The following is a 15,931-nucleotide window of genomic DNA, read 5'->3' on the forward strand; positions in this document are numbered from 1 at the left end:
TGAATAATAGTGACTGTTTTTGAGGAGCTTACTTATCAGTGGGGTAGGCAGTCATATGAAAAAGTACTTATAGTGAGATAAGAAATGAGGACAAATAAAGGCAAAGGTCTTTGGGGTACCAAGAATGGATATCTAATTGTCTGGGGATGTCAGAGGTGAGTTCACAGAGTAGGAATAAATTTCTAAGAATGAATAGCAGTCACTTTCCCCTCCCTCTCCCCCTCCAAAAAAGACAACGGAAAGAAGGAATAGCTTGTACTAAAGCATATAAGCAAAGGAAAATAAGTATTTTGGTACAGCTAGAGCAGAGATTTGCAAACTTTCTGTAAAGGCCAGATAGTACATATTTGTAGGCTGTTTGATCTCTGTTACAATTACTCAGTTTGCCATTGTAACAGTCTCCCATGTGGTAGACAGATGCCCTAACCACTGGGAAGTGGACTTGGCCCAATGGATAGGGCGTCCGCCTACCACATGGGAGGTCCACGGTTCAAACCCCGGGCCTCCTTGACCCGTGTGGAGTTGGCCCATGTGGAGTGCTGATGCATGCAAGGAGTGCCCTGTCACACAGGGGTGTCCCCTACATAGGGGAGCCCCATGCATAGGGAGTGCGCCCCATAAGGAGAGCCACCCAGCGCGAAAGAAAGTGCAGCCTGCTCAGGAATGGTGCCGCACACATGGAGAGCTGACACAACAAATGACACAACAAAAAGAAACACAGATTCCCGATGTTGCTGATAAGGATAGAAGCGGTCACAGAAGAACAGATAGCGAATGGACAGACAGAGCAAACAACTGGGGGGGGGGATAAATAAATAAATCTTAAAAAAAAAACTTTAGTTACAAAAACAAATGGCAAACTAGATTTGGCTCACCAGCTAGGCTGTAGTTTGTGGACTCCTGAATTAGAGCATAGGCACAGTAGGAGTATGGTCACAGATAAGGATTGAAAGAAAATTGGGTCAGATCACGATATGTCTCACAAACTAGGCTAAGAAATTTGGGTCAGTATTTTCCAAAGTGTGGAATAAAAAAGAGACCTGCTGCATTAAAATCTCTGGGGATGGAGTCTGGAAATTTGCCTTTTAACAGGCTTTCCGGTGGTAGTGACTCATCTGCTTAATGAAGTTTGAAACCAAGGCCATAGATATTGGCGATCTGTTAAAAGATTTTGAAGCAGAGGTAATAAGATCAGATTTGTGTTTTTGAAGAAAGGAAGCTAATGGATATGGGGAAAACAGATTAGGGTAAAGATGTGACAAGAATAGAGGGACAAGTGGCCCAGTTAGGAAAGAACATGGGTTTCAGCATATGAAACTGAGCTAAAATCTCAGTTCCTGCCACTTTCAAGCTAATATGATTTTGGACAAACTATTTATTTACTTAAAGATCTGGTGTGTTAACAATGAACTGATTGAGTTATTATGAGACTTAAATGTCATATATATGTGTATTAGTGAGCCAAAGGGGTGCTGATGCAAAATACCAGAAATCTCTTGGCTTTTATACAGGGTATTTATTTGGGGTAGAAGCTTACTGTTACCAGGCCATAAAGCATAAGTTACTTCCCTCACCAAAGTCTGTTGCTATTGCATTGGAGCAAGATGGCTGCTGGTCTCTGTGAGGATTCAGCCTTCCTCTTCCTGCTAAGTCTCCGTGGTCCCAGCTTCTTCCTATCTCAGCTGTAGGCTAGAATAAGGCTCATCACTTTCCCCGAGGCACGTTTCTTTCTGGGCTTTCTCAGCTGTTCAAGGTTCTGGTCTCATCAGCTGTAAACTATCAGGTGAACTGCTCAGCTCTCTCCCCAGGCTCCAGCATCCAAAACTAAACTCTCTATGTATTTACTTCCCTGTCTCAGATTGAGCTCCATTTATATAGCACACAAGGGGTGTGGGGACCCTAACCACGTCACCTTAATGATATAGTCAAATAAAAGCCCTAATCTTGATGTAATAAAGTAAAAGTGAAGCCTCTGAATCTAATACAATCTAATACGCCCAGAGGGACAGACCAGTTTACAAACACAATCCAATATCTAGTTTTGGAATTCATAAACAATACCAAACTGCCACAATATGTGACCTCCTACTATCAGAACTTAGTACATAATAGGTTGTCAAAAAATGTTAGTCCTTTCTGTATCCTCAGCAGCTAAGTTATATTGTATTAGCATATAGGTTGTGGTTGAGGCAGCATACATAAAATCTCTCAGTGATGAGGATTGTGGAGAGAAGAAAGAACTAGAGAGACAGAGCCCTGGGAAACTCTTAAAATATACAGGAGAAGTTGAGGAATAGGATTCATTAAAATACACAGAAAAGTAGAGATCAGAGATGTAGAAGAACTGGAAGAAAGAGCTGCTATGACATCAGTCTAAAGGAGAGACTTTTAAAAAGGAATTTGGTCTAAATGTGAGGTGTTACAGGTCAAATAAATTAAGTAGTGATAAAGTAGCCATTGCACTTGGAAAACAGGAGATTATAAACCTAGTGAGAACAATTTCAGTGGAGTGATGGGCAGAAGCAAGAATGTAGTAGTTGAAGAGGTGGGTAGGAAAGAAGCAAAGACAATAAGCACAGACCATTCTTACCAAATCATTTTTTAAAAGTTTCAGGCATTGCTAATATGTATAGTAGTATATTTAGATGAAATTATACTTAGTTCTAGCTTCAAAATATAATTCCTGTTTTTTGGGGAAAAAGCACAGAAAGGAGAAGCAGGAGTTAACTCTCACTTCAGAGATGCCACCTCCTCTTTCTCCTGTTGACTAGAAAAACTGACTGAAGGGTTCACAGCAGGAAGATGAGATTAGATTTTTCTCAATTTCTCAAAATCTGATAAATGAAAGAAGAAGAGTCTAGCCCACAGCTGTGAAGGGAGTTATGGGAGCGTTCACCCCAAATGAAAATGCAGCTGCTTGTTTTTGTACATTTTTCTTTAAAGTGGTAAAGAGCAGTGGCTAGGCACATTCATATCTGTCTTGTTTTTCTGTAATCCGTGACTTCTCACTTTATGTTTTTAAAAGAAAAGTAAAACAAGCTCTCCTGCTATTTTCCATTTTAGCCTAGGCTGCTGGTACCACTTCATGTAAATACCTAAAAAATTCTCTTAAATGTAATAACTTGAAACTTTTCTGGGTTGCTTTAAGAGTTAAAATATCAAGATGTAAATTAGTGTAAATGGGTGGTAAAATAATAAAAGTTCTTGCTTTCCAGATTTTATACCCCTCACCGAGGAGCATTTCTTCACGACTTCTGTCAGTTGGTGGTGGTGGTGGCAGTGGTATCTAAAACCCTGTGCTGGATACTGTGGGGTGTAAATGTAGAAGGCAGCCTTGTGCCTGAGGAGCTCACACTGTTTGGGGGAGAGAGAACTTAAATATGTGAGACTACTGAAAAAACAGTATAAAATAACATATAAATACAGTGTGATATCATCTATGTGTTCTAGAAATTTGGAGAAGAAAAATGAAGGGCAGAGAGTGGGTGTGAGAGCATTAGAGAAAGTGTCTTGAGCTGAACCTAATAAAAGAAAGCATAACATTTGTCCTTTTGATGGTGGGAGAATGGAGGAGAGAACAGTTAGAGAAATGGTGAGTATAGATAGGAATGCAGAGTATGGGGTTTAGTGCTGAGGACCTTAAAGGAGCCTAGGCATGACTTGATAAGGACGGTGCCTGGGGAATGAGAAAGAGCAACTGGCTTGGTGAGGAAGAGCCTAGAGAAGGTTGAGTAGTAGTCCCCAGAAAGGTATGTCCATGCCCTAGTCGCTGGGATTTGTAACTGTTACCTTAAACGGTGAAAGCTGTGACTAAGTTTGCTGCTGATTTAGTTTGCTGGTATTTTTCAACATCTTTTACATTTATATTCTTAAGAAATATTGCTCTGTAGTTTTCTTATATCTTTGTCTGGTTTTGGTATCAGGATAATATTGGCCTTATAGAATGAGTTGGGAAATGGTCCCTTGTCTTCCATTTTTTGGAAGTTGGTGAAGGACTGGTGTTAATTCTTTAAACATTTAAAATTCACCAGTGAAGTCACCTAGGCCTGGCTTTTCTTTGTGTGGGAAATGCTTAAATTACTAAATCAACCAATTAGAGTTCTGTCCAGATTTTCGGTTCCTTTTTGAGTCAATTTTGGTAGTTTGAGTCTTTCTAGGAAATTGTCCATTCCATATAGGTTACCTAATTTGTTGGCATATTGTTGGATTATAAGTATCTTCTTATAATCCTTTTAAAATTTCTGTAAGATTGGTAGCAAAGACCCTTCTTTCAATCCTGATTGTAGTATCTTGACTATTTTCTCTTTTTTTCTTATTTTATCAAACTAAAGGTTCATCAGTTTTGTTTCAAAGCACCAACCTTTGATTTTGTTTTCTCTATTGCTTTTTTTATTCTCTTTCTCCACACTAATCTTTATTATTTCTTCTTCTGCTTGCTTTAGGCTTACTTTGTTCTTTTTTTTCCTAGGTTCCTAAGATAGAAGGTTAGGTTATTGATTTGAGGTCTTTGTTTTCTTTTTCTTTTACTTCTTTCTTCATTTTCACACTCCCTCTGTGTACTACTTTAGCTGCATCCCATACATTTTGTCTGTTGTGTTTTCCTTTTCATTCATCTCAAAGTATTTTCAAATTTCCCTTGTGATTTCTTGTTTTGACTACAGGTTATTTAGGAATGTCTTTTGTTTTTTATCTGTCATATTGATTACTTACTTATTACTGTATATTAAAATATAATTATATGACATAGTCCCAGGTTCTTACTTTCTAAGAGCTGTCTAGTTTTATCTTGTCTCAAAGGAGAAAGTGTTAAAAGTAGTTCAGAGAAAAGCAAGACTTTCACTCTTACTTATAATCAATAAGCTTTAACATTTCTACCATGTAATGAAGATAGACTTAGTATTGTAGAGGCCCTAGTGAAATCAAACTTCTCTAAATCCCTACCTTTGTGAAAGATGTTCTTTCTGGAGAGTACGAGGATCAATAACTGGCAGGTTTCTTTTCTTAGTGATGGGGATAGGAACATAGGCTTTCTGAGTGTTTCCCTTTGGACCACACTCAAGAGCAAAAGGCCTAAGAACCCTAGCTCACATAAATGTTCTGGGGAAAAAGAGGTCAAATGCATAGTAGGTAAAGAGGTACACTGTTTTAAAGCCAGCTATTTAAATTTGCATGTGGCTCTATGCCAGTATAAATAAAAGTGGAACAGGAAAAAAAGTTAAACTTTTGGGTTATTTTTGTAGTTTTCTTTGGAGTTCACAGTGTTAGGACATAAAAATTAGTGCCTTCACTTAGCCACGTTCATTTGCTTCCTCACAGGAGAAATAGAAGGGGAGAATAGGGGGCAACGTGATTATCACTAAATTTGTGAAAATTTTATGAATTGGTAAAAATGTGGTTTTTTTTGTCCCAGAAATATTTAAGGAACTTGTGAGGGTGATGTCAGCTTTTAGTTCCTGGTTCCTGGTTTATAATTAACTTCCCTTATTTTTCCCCAATCTTTATGGCTTATGAAACATAAAGTTCAGTGTCGTTAATGCAACTAGTTTATCAACCTCCATTTGTATAACAGTTTGGGAATCTTTTGTATCTTCTCTCTTTGATTTGCCTTTAAAGTCTCAGCAATATTACTGTCACCATACAGAGCTTATTCTATTAAGTTGATTTTCAGAAAGAGCTAGCTACCATTCAGAGCCATGCCAGGTAAACTAAATGGATAATCAGATCCTTTGGGAATCTGAAAAATAATGTATGGCTCAGAAATAACAAAGCATATTGTGTTGTAGCTTATAAAAACTGGCTCCAAAGGCACTTCCAAAAGAGTTTCGAAGAGTGGCATTATTGGAATAAATGTATCCCTTTTCAAGGTGACTCCTTTAAAGACCATTTGTTTGAAGTATAAGTTCTGGTTGATATATTTAAAAATTCATCATCTTTATAACATAGTTATGTCCTCTATAAGAACTTGGGGAGGTCTCACAGCTAAACAATGAAGAAGATAAAATTACTTTGCCAGTCACCTAAAAAGTGTGCCTAGGGAGGTCAATGAATCATAGGGATATTGAGAGACTGTACTATGACATCAGTGGGAGCAGGCAGAAATCTACTGAGACAGTGTAGGGTTTTAATGAAAGGCTTCTAAAGGCAAGAGAGGATTATCCTAAAGATTTCAGGAACTTCCTATGGGCTCCTTAGGGCTGTACAAATTTGAAGGAGAAATTCATGACCAAATTGCTTAGAAAACATATTTATTAGGGCTACCATTTTAATGTTATATACATATTTTGTATTGCTTCTAATTGTAAACATTTAAAAATCCAAAAAATGACAGATGAGCAAAAAGCTTTTGATAATCACATCTAACAGTAAGATCCTCATTCACCTTCTGTTAACTTCCTTTCTTCTGTGTGTTCTTTTAAAATGTTGCAGTCATACTGAACTCACAATTTTGAATATTGATTTTTTAACTTATTATTTTCTTAAGTCAAAAATTCTTTATAAGCAAAATATTTGTTAGTGATTTTTTAGTTTTTATTGCTACCTAATAAAAACTTAAATTATTTCTTCTCTCATATTCATGGTATCAGAAAATATTTAAAAAATTATAAGGCATAGATCCATAAAGCATTTGATGTAATTGCGTTTTCTTAGTTCCAAGGTCTTATTGTTTGTTTGTTTGTAAATATTCTCTTTGCTAAGATGTAGCTCTAGTTGCTTTACTGGGAACAGAACTAGAGAAAAAATAATTCTTTTTCTCTCTTCTTGAAGATGGTTGGAGGCAAAGTAAAGAAGCCTGGTAAACGTGGTCGGAAACCAGCCAAAATCGACTTGAAGGCAAAACTTGAAAGGAGCCGACAGAGCGCAAGAGAATGCCGGGCCAGAAAAAAACTGAGATATCAGTATTTGGAAGAATTGGTGTCCAGTCGGGAAAGAGCTATATGTGCTCTCAGAGAGGAACTGGAAATGGTAAGAAAATTTGTCAAGAACATATGAAAAAAATCAAACCTCAATTTAGTAGTCAAATAAATTTATGTTAAAACATGAAGATACTAGTTTCACCTACCCAACTGGCAAACACTGGAAAGAATATTAATCTTTTGGCCAAAATGTGGGCAAATAAGCATTTTCATACTCTGCTGGTATATGAATTCATTGAGGGATTGTTTATGATAGCAAAACACTAAAAATAACTCAAATGTGCAACACTTAAATGTGGTAACAAGTTAAAAAGTAACAACTATATTCATATATTATACCACTTTGCAGCCAGTAAAAATGCACGTATTTATTTACTGATATAGAAAGATGTTCAGAATATATTGCTAAGTAGAAAAAGCAATATAATTATGCATGGTTTGATCCCATTTGTGTTTAAACATATATATTTATTTAACGTTTTATTCATTTATTATTTAATTGATTTAGACTTTGGATAGTGGCTATGGAAATGTAAAGCGAAGTAGATAAAAGACAGAATTAAAACCCTGTTGCTGTGAGATTAGGGAGGAGGTGAAATGTAGGAGAGGAGAAAGATGGTACTATCATGAGGGTTACAAAACTGGGACAGGCTACTTCAGGTTTTTAGAAGGTAAGAAATAAGATTGGCACATAAGGAGAGTCCAAATATACATTATTCAGTAGTTTGTTTCTGTAAAATGTTGAATTTAACTTACAGTATAAATTATTCCATTGTGTGTCTATATCACAGTTTGTTTATCATTCATTAGTTGATCAACACTTGGGTTGTTTCCATATTTTCACAATTGTGAATATCACCTCTGTGAACATCAGTGTGCAGATGTCTGTGTCACAGTCTTCAGTTCTTCTGAATATATTCCTAGTAGAGGAATTGCTGGATCATATGACAGTTCTATATTTACCTTCCTGAGGAACTGCCAGACTATCTTCCACAGAGGCTGCACCATTTTACAATCCCACCAATAGTAGAGTGTTCCTATTTCTCCACATCCTCTCCAGACATATTGTGTTGTTTTTTTAATAATGGCCATTCTGTGCAGTATGAGATGATATCTCATTGTCATTTTAAAATCCCTAGTAGCTAGTGATATTGAATATTTTTTATGTGTTTTTTGGCCATTTATATTTCCTCTTTGGAGAAATGCCTATTTAAGTCTTGCCCATTTTTAAATTACCACCCAATATATTTTTCTTATCAAATATTGTGTTTTTCATTTCTAGAAGTTCCATTTGGGTCTTTTTTTTTTTAAATTTCCATTTGTTTACTCTTTATTCCTTTAAATCTTTGAATGTATTTATAATAAATATTTTAATGTCATTGATTAGTAATTCCATCCGCTCTAGTTCATTTCTGGATCTGCTTCATCAACTGATTTTTCTCCTGGTTATGACTCACGTTTTTCTGTTTCTATGTCTAGTAATTTTTATTGGATGGTGGACATTATGAATGGTACATTGTTAAGTTTCCAGATTTTATTGTCTTTCTTTATAAAGTACTGAATTTCATTTTGGCAGGAAACCAAGTAATATATTTGTACTAGTCAGCCAAAGGGGTGCTGATGCAAAATACCAGAAATTGGTTGGTTTTTATAAAGGGTATTTATTTGGGGCAGGACTTACAGATACTAGGCCATCAAGCATAAGTTACTTCCCTCACCAAAGTTTATTTTCACATGTTGGAGCAAGATGGCTGCTGATGTCTGCAAAGGTTCAGGCTTCCTGGGTTCCTCCTTCCAGGGTCTCACTTCTTTCTGGGTTCAAGGTTCCTCTCTTCACAGGGCTTGCTTCTTCCTGGGCTCAGCGTTCCTCTCTTCCCAGGGCTTGCTTCTCTTTCCTCTGTAAGCTTACTTCCTGGGGCTCCAATTTAAGTCTTCAGCATCAAACTCCAACATCAAAATCCAGCATCCAAACCCTCAACTCTGTCCTGTGCCATGCCTTTTATCTTTTACCAAGGGGTGGGCACTCAACGCCCAAATGACATGGCCCAATCAAAGCCCTAATCATAACTTAATCACGCCCAGGTACAGACCAGATTACAAACATAATCCATTATCTGTTTTTGGAATTCATAACCATATCGAACTGCTACACTCCACCTCTGAATTCCAAAAAGACATTACAATATTCTAAAAAACCTTAAATCAGTAATAATGCAAGTACTAAATCATATCACAATCGATTTAAAGAAATATAGTTTGTCTTGTGGCAAAGTCCTGTCTGCTATAGACTTCTGAAACTTACACAACAATTTATCTGTTTCCAATACACAAATGAACAAAGGATAAAAATTTTCATTACAATAAGGAGAAATTGGGAGGGAAACATGAGTCATGGGTCTTCTATAGTTCAGTAAATCTGCAGGGCATCCTCCATTTGATTTCAGTCTGAGAGTCATTCTTTAGTTGATGGTTTCTTCTCCTTGGTGCCTTATGGGGACCCACCCTTTCACCATGCTTGTCCAACGGCCATTTTCTTGGTTCCACCCTCATCAAGCATCTGGGTGTTGACCACGCTCCAGACCTCACCCTCCAAGAGTGTTGGGGTGATTGCCACACCTTACTCAATCTTTGGGTTAGAGTCTTAACCTCCCTAGTACAATGATGTGAAGACAATATTCCCCGTAACCTTTGGCATACAGGCTCAACCCTCTTAGAGCAATGAGTTGACCACCTGGCCTTCCCTAACCTTTGGCATGTAGACTCAACCTTCTCAGAGCAACAAGTTGACCGCCTGGCCTTCACTAATCCATGGGGGACAGGTCCACTCCTCTCACACCTGTGGGGTGCTGACCTTAACCACCATAGTGCTTGGGGAATGTGCTTTACCCTCTCTGTACCCTGGGGTGGAAAAACCTCCCAGAACATTAGGCAGGAACATCCACTCTCTTCAACTGCTGGTGCAAACTCAAACCCTCTTGCTACACATGGGAGGAGTTCCTCTCTTGGCCCAAGGTGATATCTTAATTCCAGATTTCAGCTTCCATGGTTTTGCTCTTAAAGCTGTTTCTCCTTCAATCTCTCTTTTCCATGTCCCTTTTAGTCCAAGCTGACAGTGGTTTTGTTCATATAGCTCTCTCAAAAACCTTGTTGGTTTAACATCCAAGAAGCAGGTGTCCAAGCCATCAGACAGTATGTATGAAGCAGGTGTCCAAGCCATCAGACTTTCCACAAGTCTTTCCAGGGTAACTGTATCTTCAATGCTGATTTATAAGTTCCAGGTATAGTTGAATCCTCCAATGGGGCATTTTCATCTGGGAGCTTGATTTCCAGAGGCTTGGAATTTCCAGAATCAGTTTCTGTTTTCTTTGTGCCTGACAGTTCAGTCCTCAATATGTCTCTCTCATCTAGCATTTTGCTATAAGCTGCAAGGAGAAGCCAAGCTGCATTATCTGGGTTTCCTTTGGAAATTTCTTCAGCTAAATGCCCAGGCTGGCCATTTTCAAATTCTGCCTCCCATAAAACACCAAGAGTTAATCTTGCTAAGTTCTCTGTAACTTTAAAACACAGATTGCCTTTCCTCCAGTTTCCAATAATAGTTTTATCTATTACTTCTAAGGAATCATAAAAAGTCTCTTTAGCATCCATATTGCTATCGATAGTCTCTTCAAAGCAATCTAGGCTTTTTCCATCAAGCATCTCACAAATTCCTCCAAAAATACCCCTTACCCATTTATAAAACCATTCCAGCATTTTTTATTTTATTTTATTTTATTTTTTACATTTTTACATTTTACATTTTTTACAATTACTATCCCACTCTTGTAAAAAGCACTATCCCACTCTTGGTACCAAGCTGTATCAGTCAGGGTTCTCTAGGGAAACAGAATCAACAGAGATATCTGTCAATAGTATGCAATTTTATAAGAGTCTCTCACACAGCCGTGGGGATACACAAGCCCAGGTTCCGCAGGCAGGCTGCAACCAGGGGCTCTGATGAAAGTCCAGTGTTCTTGATGAGTTCTGGGAGACATTGAGTGAGCTGGGAAATTCTCAACTCAATGCTGGAATCACTTTCCCTTTAAGGCAGTCAGTTGATTGGTAAAGTGTCACTCATTGTGGATGGCAATCTCCCTGATTGATGTAATTGTAATCAGCCATCATGATTTACCACTGCAGTAGTCAATGGTGACTAAAGTCATAAATGTCCTTGTATTACAGTTAGCCCAGTGCTTGCTTGACCAAGCAACTAGGCACACTTACCTGGCCAAATTGACACAATAGCCTAACCAACACAATGTTAATCAGTTTAATTCTTTTGAGAATTGTTTATAAACTTTATTTGGGCAAGTCTAGAGTAGTCTTTATTTAGGACTAATTTACCTTAATACTAAGGTGTGATCCTCCTGAGTTATTACTCAGTGCTCAAGTGTTCTGTAAGGCCTCTGTCCTCTGACTGCATGGAATTCATTTCCCAGTTTTATTGTGTAAGTTCTGGGAACTGTTCAGCTTACAGCTCTCTGGTAGTCCTTTCCCTAGCCTTGTGGAGTTTCACTCTATACATAGTTTATGCATAGTTTAGTATTCTGCTACAGACTTAAACCCCATGCGGATTTCTGGAGCTCATTCTCTGCATAGCTCCCTCCTCTGCACTACTCAGCCTTTCAAATTTCAAACACCTCAATCTCTTCAAACTTTCGTCTGTATTCTCAACCCAGAGAGACCATCTTATTCTACTTAAATCTCTCCCCATTCCACACTTCTTCCAAGAAAAAGGCTGGGTGCTTAGAGGGTTCAACTCATTTGTTTCTCTTATTTTGGGGATCATACTCCTATACTGCCATTGGCCTAATGTTTGAAAATAGCTGTCTCTTATATTTGTTTAGTTTCCTTGTTGTTTACAGTAAGAGCGGAAGTCCAATTTTCTCTAATTTTTTAACATTACAAATTATACTTCAGTAAATATCCTTGTAAATAAAGCCTTACCTACTTTCCATGTCACTTAAAGGTTAATTTTGAAAATATTTCCTTGTAAAAAGGTAATATGATTGTTAACTTAATTCTTATTAAAAACATTACCATTTATTATTTTTTAAAAAGTAGTCTTCACTTTATTTCCAGTTCTCAATTCAGAATAGGATGCCCTATGTATAAAACCTTATATAGAAATAATGATGTTTTTTATATATGCACATTTACAAATATATTAATTAAATCAGTAAATATTTAGTGATCATGAGCTTTGTACCTTGTACTATGCCTGGCCCTTGGGTTACAATTATATATAAGAGTGTCCCTGCTGGGTATGGAATAAATATATGAAATGTACTCTCTGCACCATAGTTAATGGTAATAGTCTGATTATATATTATCTCATATTCTGTAACAAATGTTCTACAACAATGTAATATGTTGGTGGAGGGTGTTGTATGGGAATTCTACATATGTACATGATTGTTTTGTAAGTTCATAACTTCTCTAATAAAATATACTACAAAAAAAAAAAAAAGAAAGCTAGAGAATAATCTAGGGACTGAATAACATAGTGAACCTAGAGGTGGATAAGCAAAAAATAAAAAAAGTGTCCCTGCCACCCTCTAGCTTATAGTCTAGTTCAGGGGTTCTTAACCTTTTTTGTTCCACGGATCCCTTTGCCAATCAGGTGAAAAGCACGGACCCTGTACTAAGTCCACACTATACTGTGTATTATTTAATAAATATAGCATACCCACACCAACACGTCCCCACAACAATGTTTTTTGAATTTCAATTCAAGCTCACGGACCCCTTGTTAAGAACCCCTGGTTTAGATGGTAAGATGGAGAAATGTACAATTAACAGTAAAATACATGCTTTGTTATTGTAGGATAGTAATACTGTTAGAAGGGACACTTAAGCTAGTGGCGGGAGGGGGTGGTCTGGGGAGAATTTCTGACTGATGAGTAAAAGTAAACCAGGGTGTTCCAGGCAGATGTAGCAGGTCTAGTGGTAAGAAACAATGGCAAATTCTGGGAACTGTGAGTAGATCAATGTGATTGATTCTTAGAGATAATGGGGATGATGAAAGTTTGTTGCCAGTAGCATCGGCAGAGACAGACCTTATGAGCAATAAAGAGGAGTAAGAATTTCATCCTAATTGTATTTGAAGGCTTTTAAGCTGAAGAGTGATATGGTTAAATTTGTCTAAGGATAATTACTGTGACTGTAGTATGGAGAGTAGTTAGGGTGAGTAAATGGGAGTAGTTAGAGGCAGAGGGAACGTTTAGAAAGCTATGGTAGTTGGCCTGAACTTCAGTGAAGGTGCAGAGAAACGAAAATACAGGGGTTCTTATAAGAGGTATAATCCACGGAAGTTAGAGGAGAGAATGAGGAGTGACTTGAGCATATGGCTAGACAAATGGTCCTGTACGTTGAGAGAATGTAGATGGTACAGAGTGGGTTTGGTTGAGAAAGACGTATTCAGATTTTTAGACATGTTTAATTTGAGGTGTCTGTGGAAGATCCAATGCCAGAGATTAAGTGATACCTGGATAAATGAGTCTAAAGCAGGGCTTGGTAAATTTTTTTCCTGTAAATGTCCAAATAATAGTAAATATTTCAGGTTTTGCAGGCCACACAGTCTTCTTTAGGAGGTGCTGAGAACCAAACCAGGGACCTTGCATGTGGTAGGCGGGAGCTCAGTCGTTTGAGCCATATCCACTTCCCTTACGTTTGTTTTTGCTTGTTTTTTGTTTCCATTTTCCTTAGGAGGCACCAGAAACTGAACCCTGGACTTCCCATGTGGGAAGCAAGCATTCAATTGTTTGAGCCACATCCGCTCCCCTTCCTGTTTTCTTTTTTCCTTTGTTTTTATTATTTTTTGTTTTGTCTTTTATTTTTTTAAAAATAATTTCCAAATACCAAAAAACCCCGCTAATATAATACTAAATTTAAAAGTTAATAAATATGAAAGACCTAACACACATATTTTTGTGCTAGCTGTCTAAAGTAGGGGTGGTACCTATGGAACTACAATGCCAGAATCTAATTTCAGATTCTGAAATATGAAGTGTACAGGTTTCATATATTTATATGTGTATTGTATATAAAATACATAAGTGTACATTTATATACATTTATATTATAGGTCTTCAAAATAACTATTCCTAATATTTAATATCTAAATTTTTCATTACCTTAGTTGTGCTATATAATAACAGATATTACAAAGAACATTACTGCTTGCCTGTTTTAAAATTTATTTAATCATATGAAATGCCTCTAATAAACATTGATATAAACTGCTTTTATCTTATTAAAAAATTATGCCCCCCCATCTGTTTATGAGCAGACATCCACAAGTCTTCTGTTTTATGAGCTGAAATGTGTCTCATTTGGCCATTTTGGGCACAGTTGCTCACGTTTCTTTTAGCTTACCATCTAAATGCATGTGGTCACAATTATAAATATAAATATAAATATAAATAAGTACCAAAATAATGTAACCTGATAGTGATTTAATGAGAGGAAGGATAGCACCAGAGATGACTTTTAATTACCTGAATTTCCCCTAGATCTGAATCCTTGTCTTTGACATTGGAAAGCTCCCATTGGTGGATTCAGAAGTCTAAAAGAGTGTGGCAGTTACATAAATGCCCATGGCACTAGCTTGGCGGCCAGCAGTGGCCCCAGACACTGACTGCAACCCAACTCTTGGATAATTATTAAGGCTTTAGGCAAATTGCAGGGTTTGATTAGATTTGGTCATTTTTTTATCTCTCAATCCACTTTGTCTTTAAATCACCCATATTGTCTTTTAGCTTTCCAATTTGCCACTCTTGTCTCTAGGGTTTTTGTTTTTTTTTTTAATTTTTTAATTTTTAATTTTTTTTAAGATTTATTTATTTATTTAATTCCCCCCTCCCCCGGTTATCTGTTCTCTGTGTCCATTTGCTGCGTCTTGTTTCTTTGTCCGCTTCCGTTGTCGTCAGCGGCATGGGAAGTGTGGGCGGCGCCATTCCTGGGCAGGCTGCACTTTCTTTTGCGCTGGGCGGCTCTCCTTATGGGGCGCACTGTTTGCGCGTGGGGCTCCCCTGCGTGGCAGGGCACTCCTTGCGCGCATCAGCACTGCGCATGGGCCAGCTCCACACGGGTCAAGGAGGCCCGGGGTTTGAACCGCGGACCTCCCATGTGGTAGACATGGGACCCTAACCACTGGGCCAAGTCCGTTTCCCGGGTTTTTTTTTTTTTTAAATTGTACTCTTAGCTAAGAGAGTTTTTGGTTTTAAAGTGCTTCTCACTGAGAAATAAATACTTGAGAGGCTTATCTATTTGTGGGTATTTGCATTTTAAAATAAATTTATTAATCACAATAAATCTCTAATTAACAGCACAGTAGGGAGCTAGTCTTTTAGCCAGAATGGCTTTCTTAATCAGAGCAGCATTTCAATAAGAATCATTAGAAGATTCAGCAGCATTTTAGCACCCTTTTCTGAGAGGTGCACATGTCCTACATAGCCTAGTTTATAAAAAGTAAATATAGCAGAGGGTGAGATTCCTGGCAGTCAATTTAATCTATAGTTATAAGGGTTCTTATGTCTAGGACTTCTAATAGTGGTTCTTGAACTTGGGTAAAATTTTACTTAAATTATATTTTACATATTTCAGTACAAGCAATGGTGCATGGCAATGGACCAAGGAAAAATCCCTTCTGAAATAAAGGCCCTGCTCACTGGAGAAGAGCAGAGTAAATCTCAGCAGAGCTCAAGCAGACACACCAAAGCTGGGAAGACAGAAGCTAATAACAATTCCTGTGAGTACAATCCACAGAGAATGTATATAGGGGAGTGACTGAAGGTAGAGTTTCTGTTGACCACTTTACTCTTTAAATAAAATAAAATGTTGATGTCCTTTGTAATACACAAATAAGCAAGTGAAATGGGATTAGCTTCTAGTAATTGAAATATATTTTATATGGGATCTTTAAAGAGCAACTGATAGACTGGGAACTTTCTCATTGAATATACTTAGTACATAAATGG

At 37.5% G+C, this 15,931-nt stretch overlaps 2 protein-coding genes across 3 annotated transcripts in view; one reads left to right on the plus strand and one right to left on the minus strand.

The window, feature by feature from the left end:
• Nucleotides 1-15,931, plus strand: part of CREBL2 (cAMP responsive element binding protein like 2) — a 56,650-nt gene that overhangs the window by 37,078 nt on the left and 3,641 nt on the right. For both annotated transcript variants that reach the window (XM_023591654.2, XM_004468265.5), the window contains exons 2-3: nt 6,766-6,963; nt 15,558-15,702. In XM_023591654.2, the coding sequence (XP_023447422.2) occupies nt 6,766-6,963; nt 15,558-15,702 (343 nt within the window). The remainder of the gene's footprint in view (nt 1-6,765; nt 6,964-15,557; nt 15,703-15,931) is intronic.
• The window catches only part of GPR19 (G protein-coupled receptor 19), a 112,103-nt gene that overhangs the window by 25,870 nt on the left and 70,302 nt on the right, over nt 1-15,931 (minus strand). The window lies entirely within an intron of this gene.

Source organism: Dasypus novemcinctus, chromosome 20 (assembly GCF_030445035.2).
Source record: "Dasypus novemcinctus isolate mDasNov1 chromosome 20, mDasNov1.1.hap2, whole genome shotgun sequence".
NCBI lineage: Eukaryota > Metazoa > Chordata > Mammalia > Cingulata > Dasypodidae > Dasypus > Dasypus novemcinctus.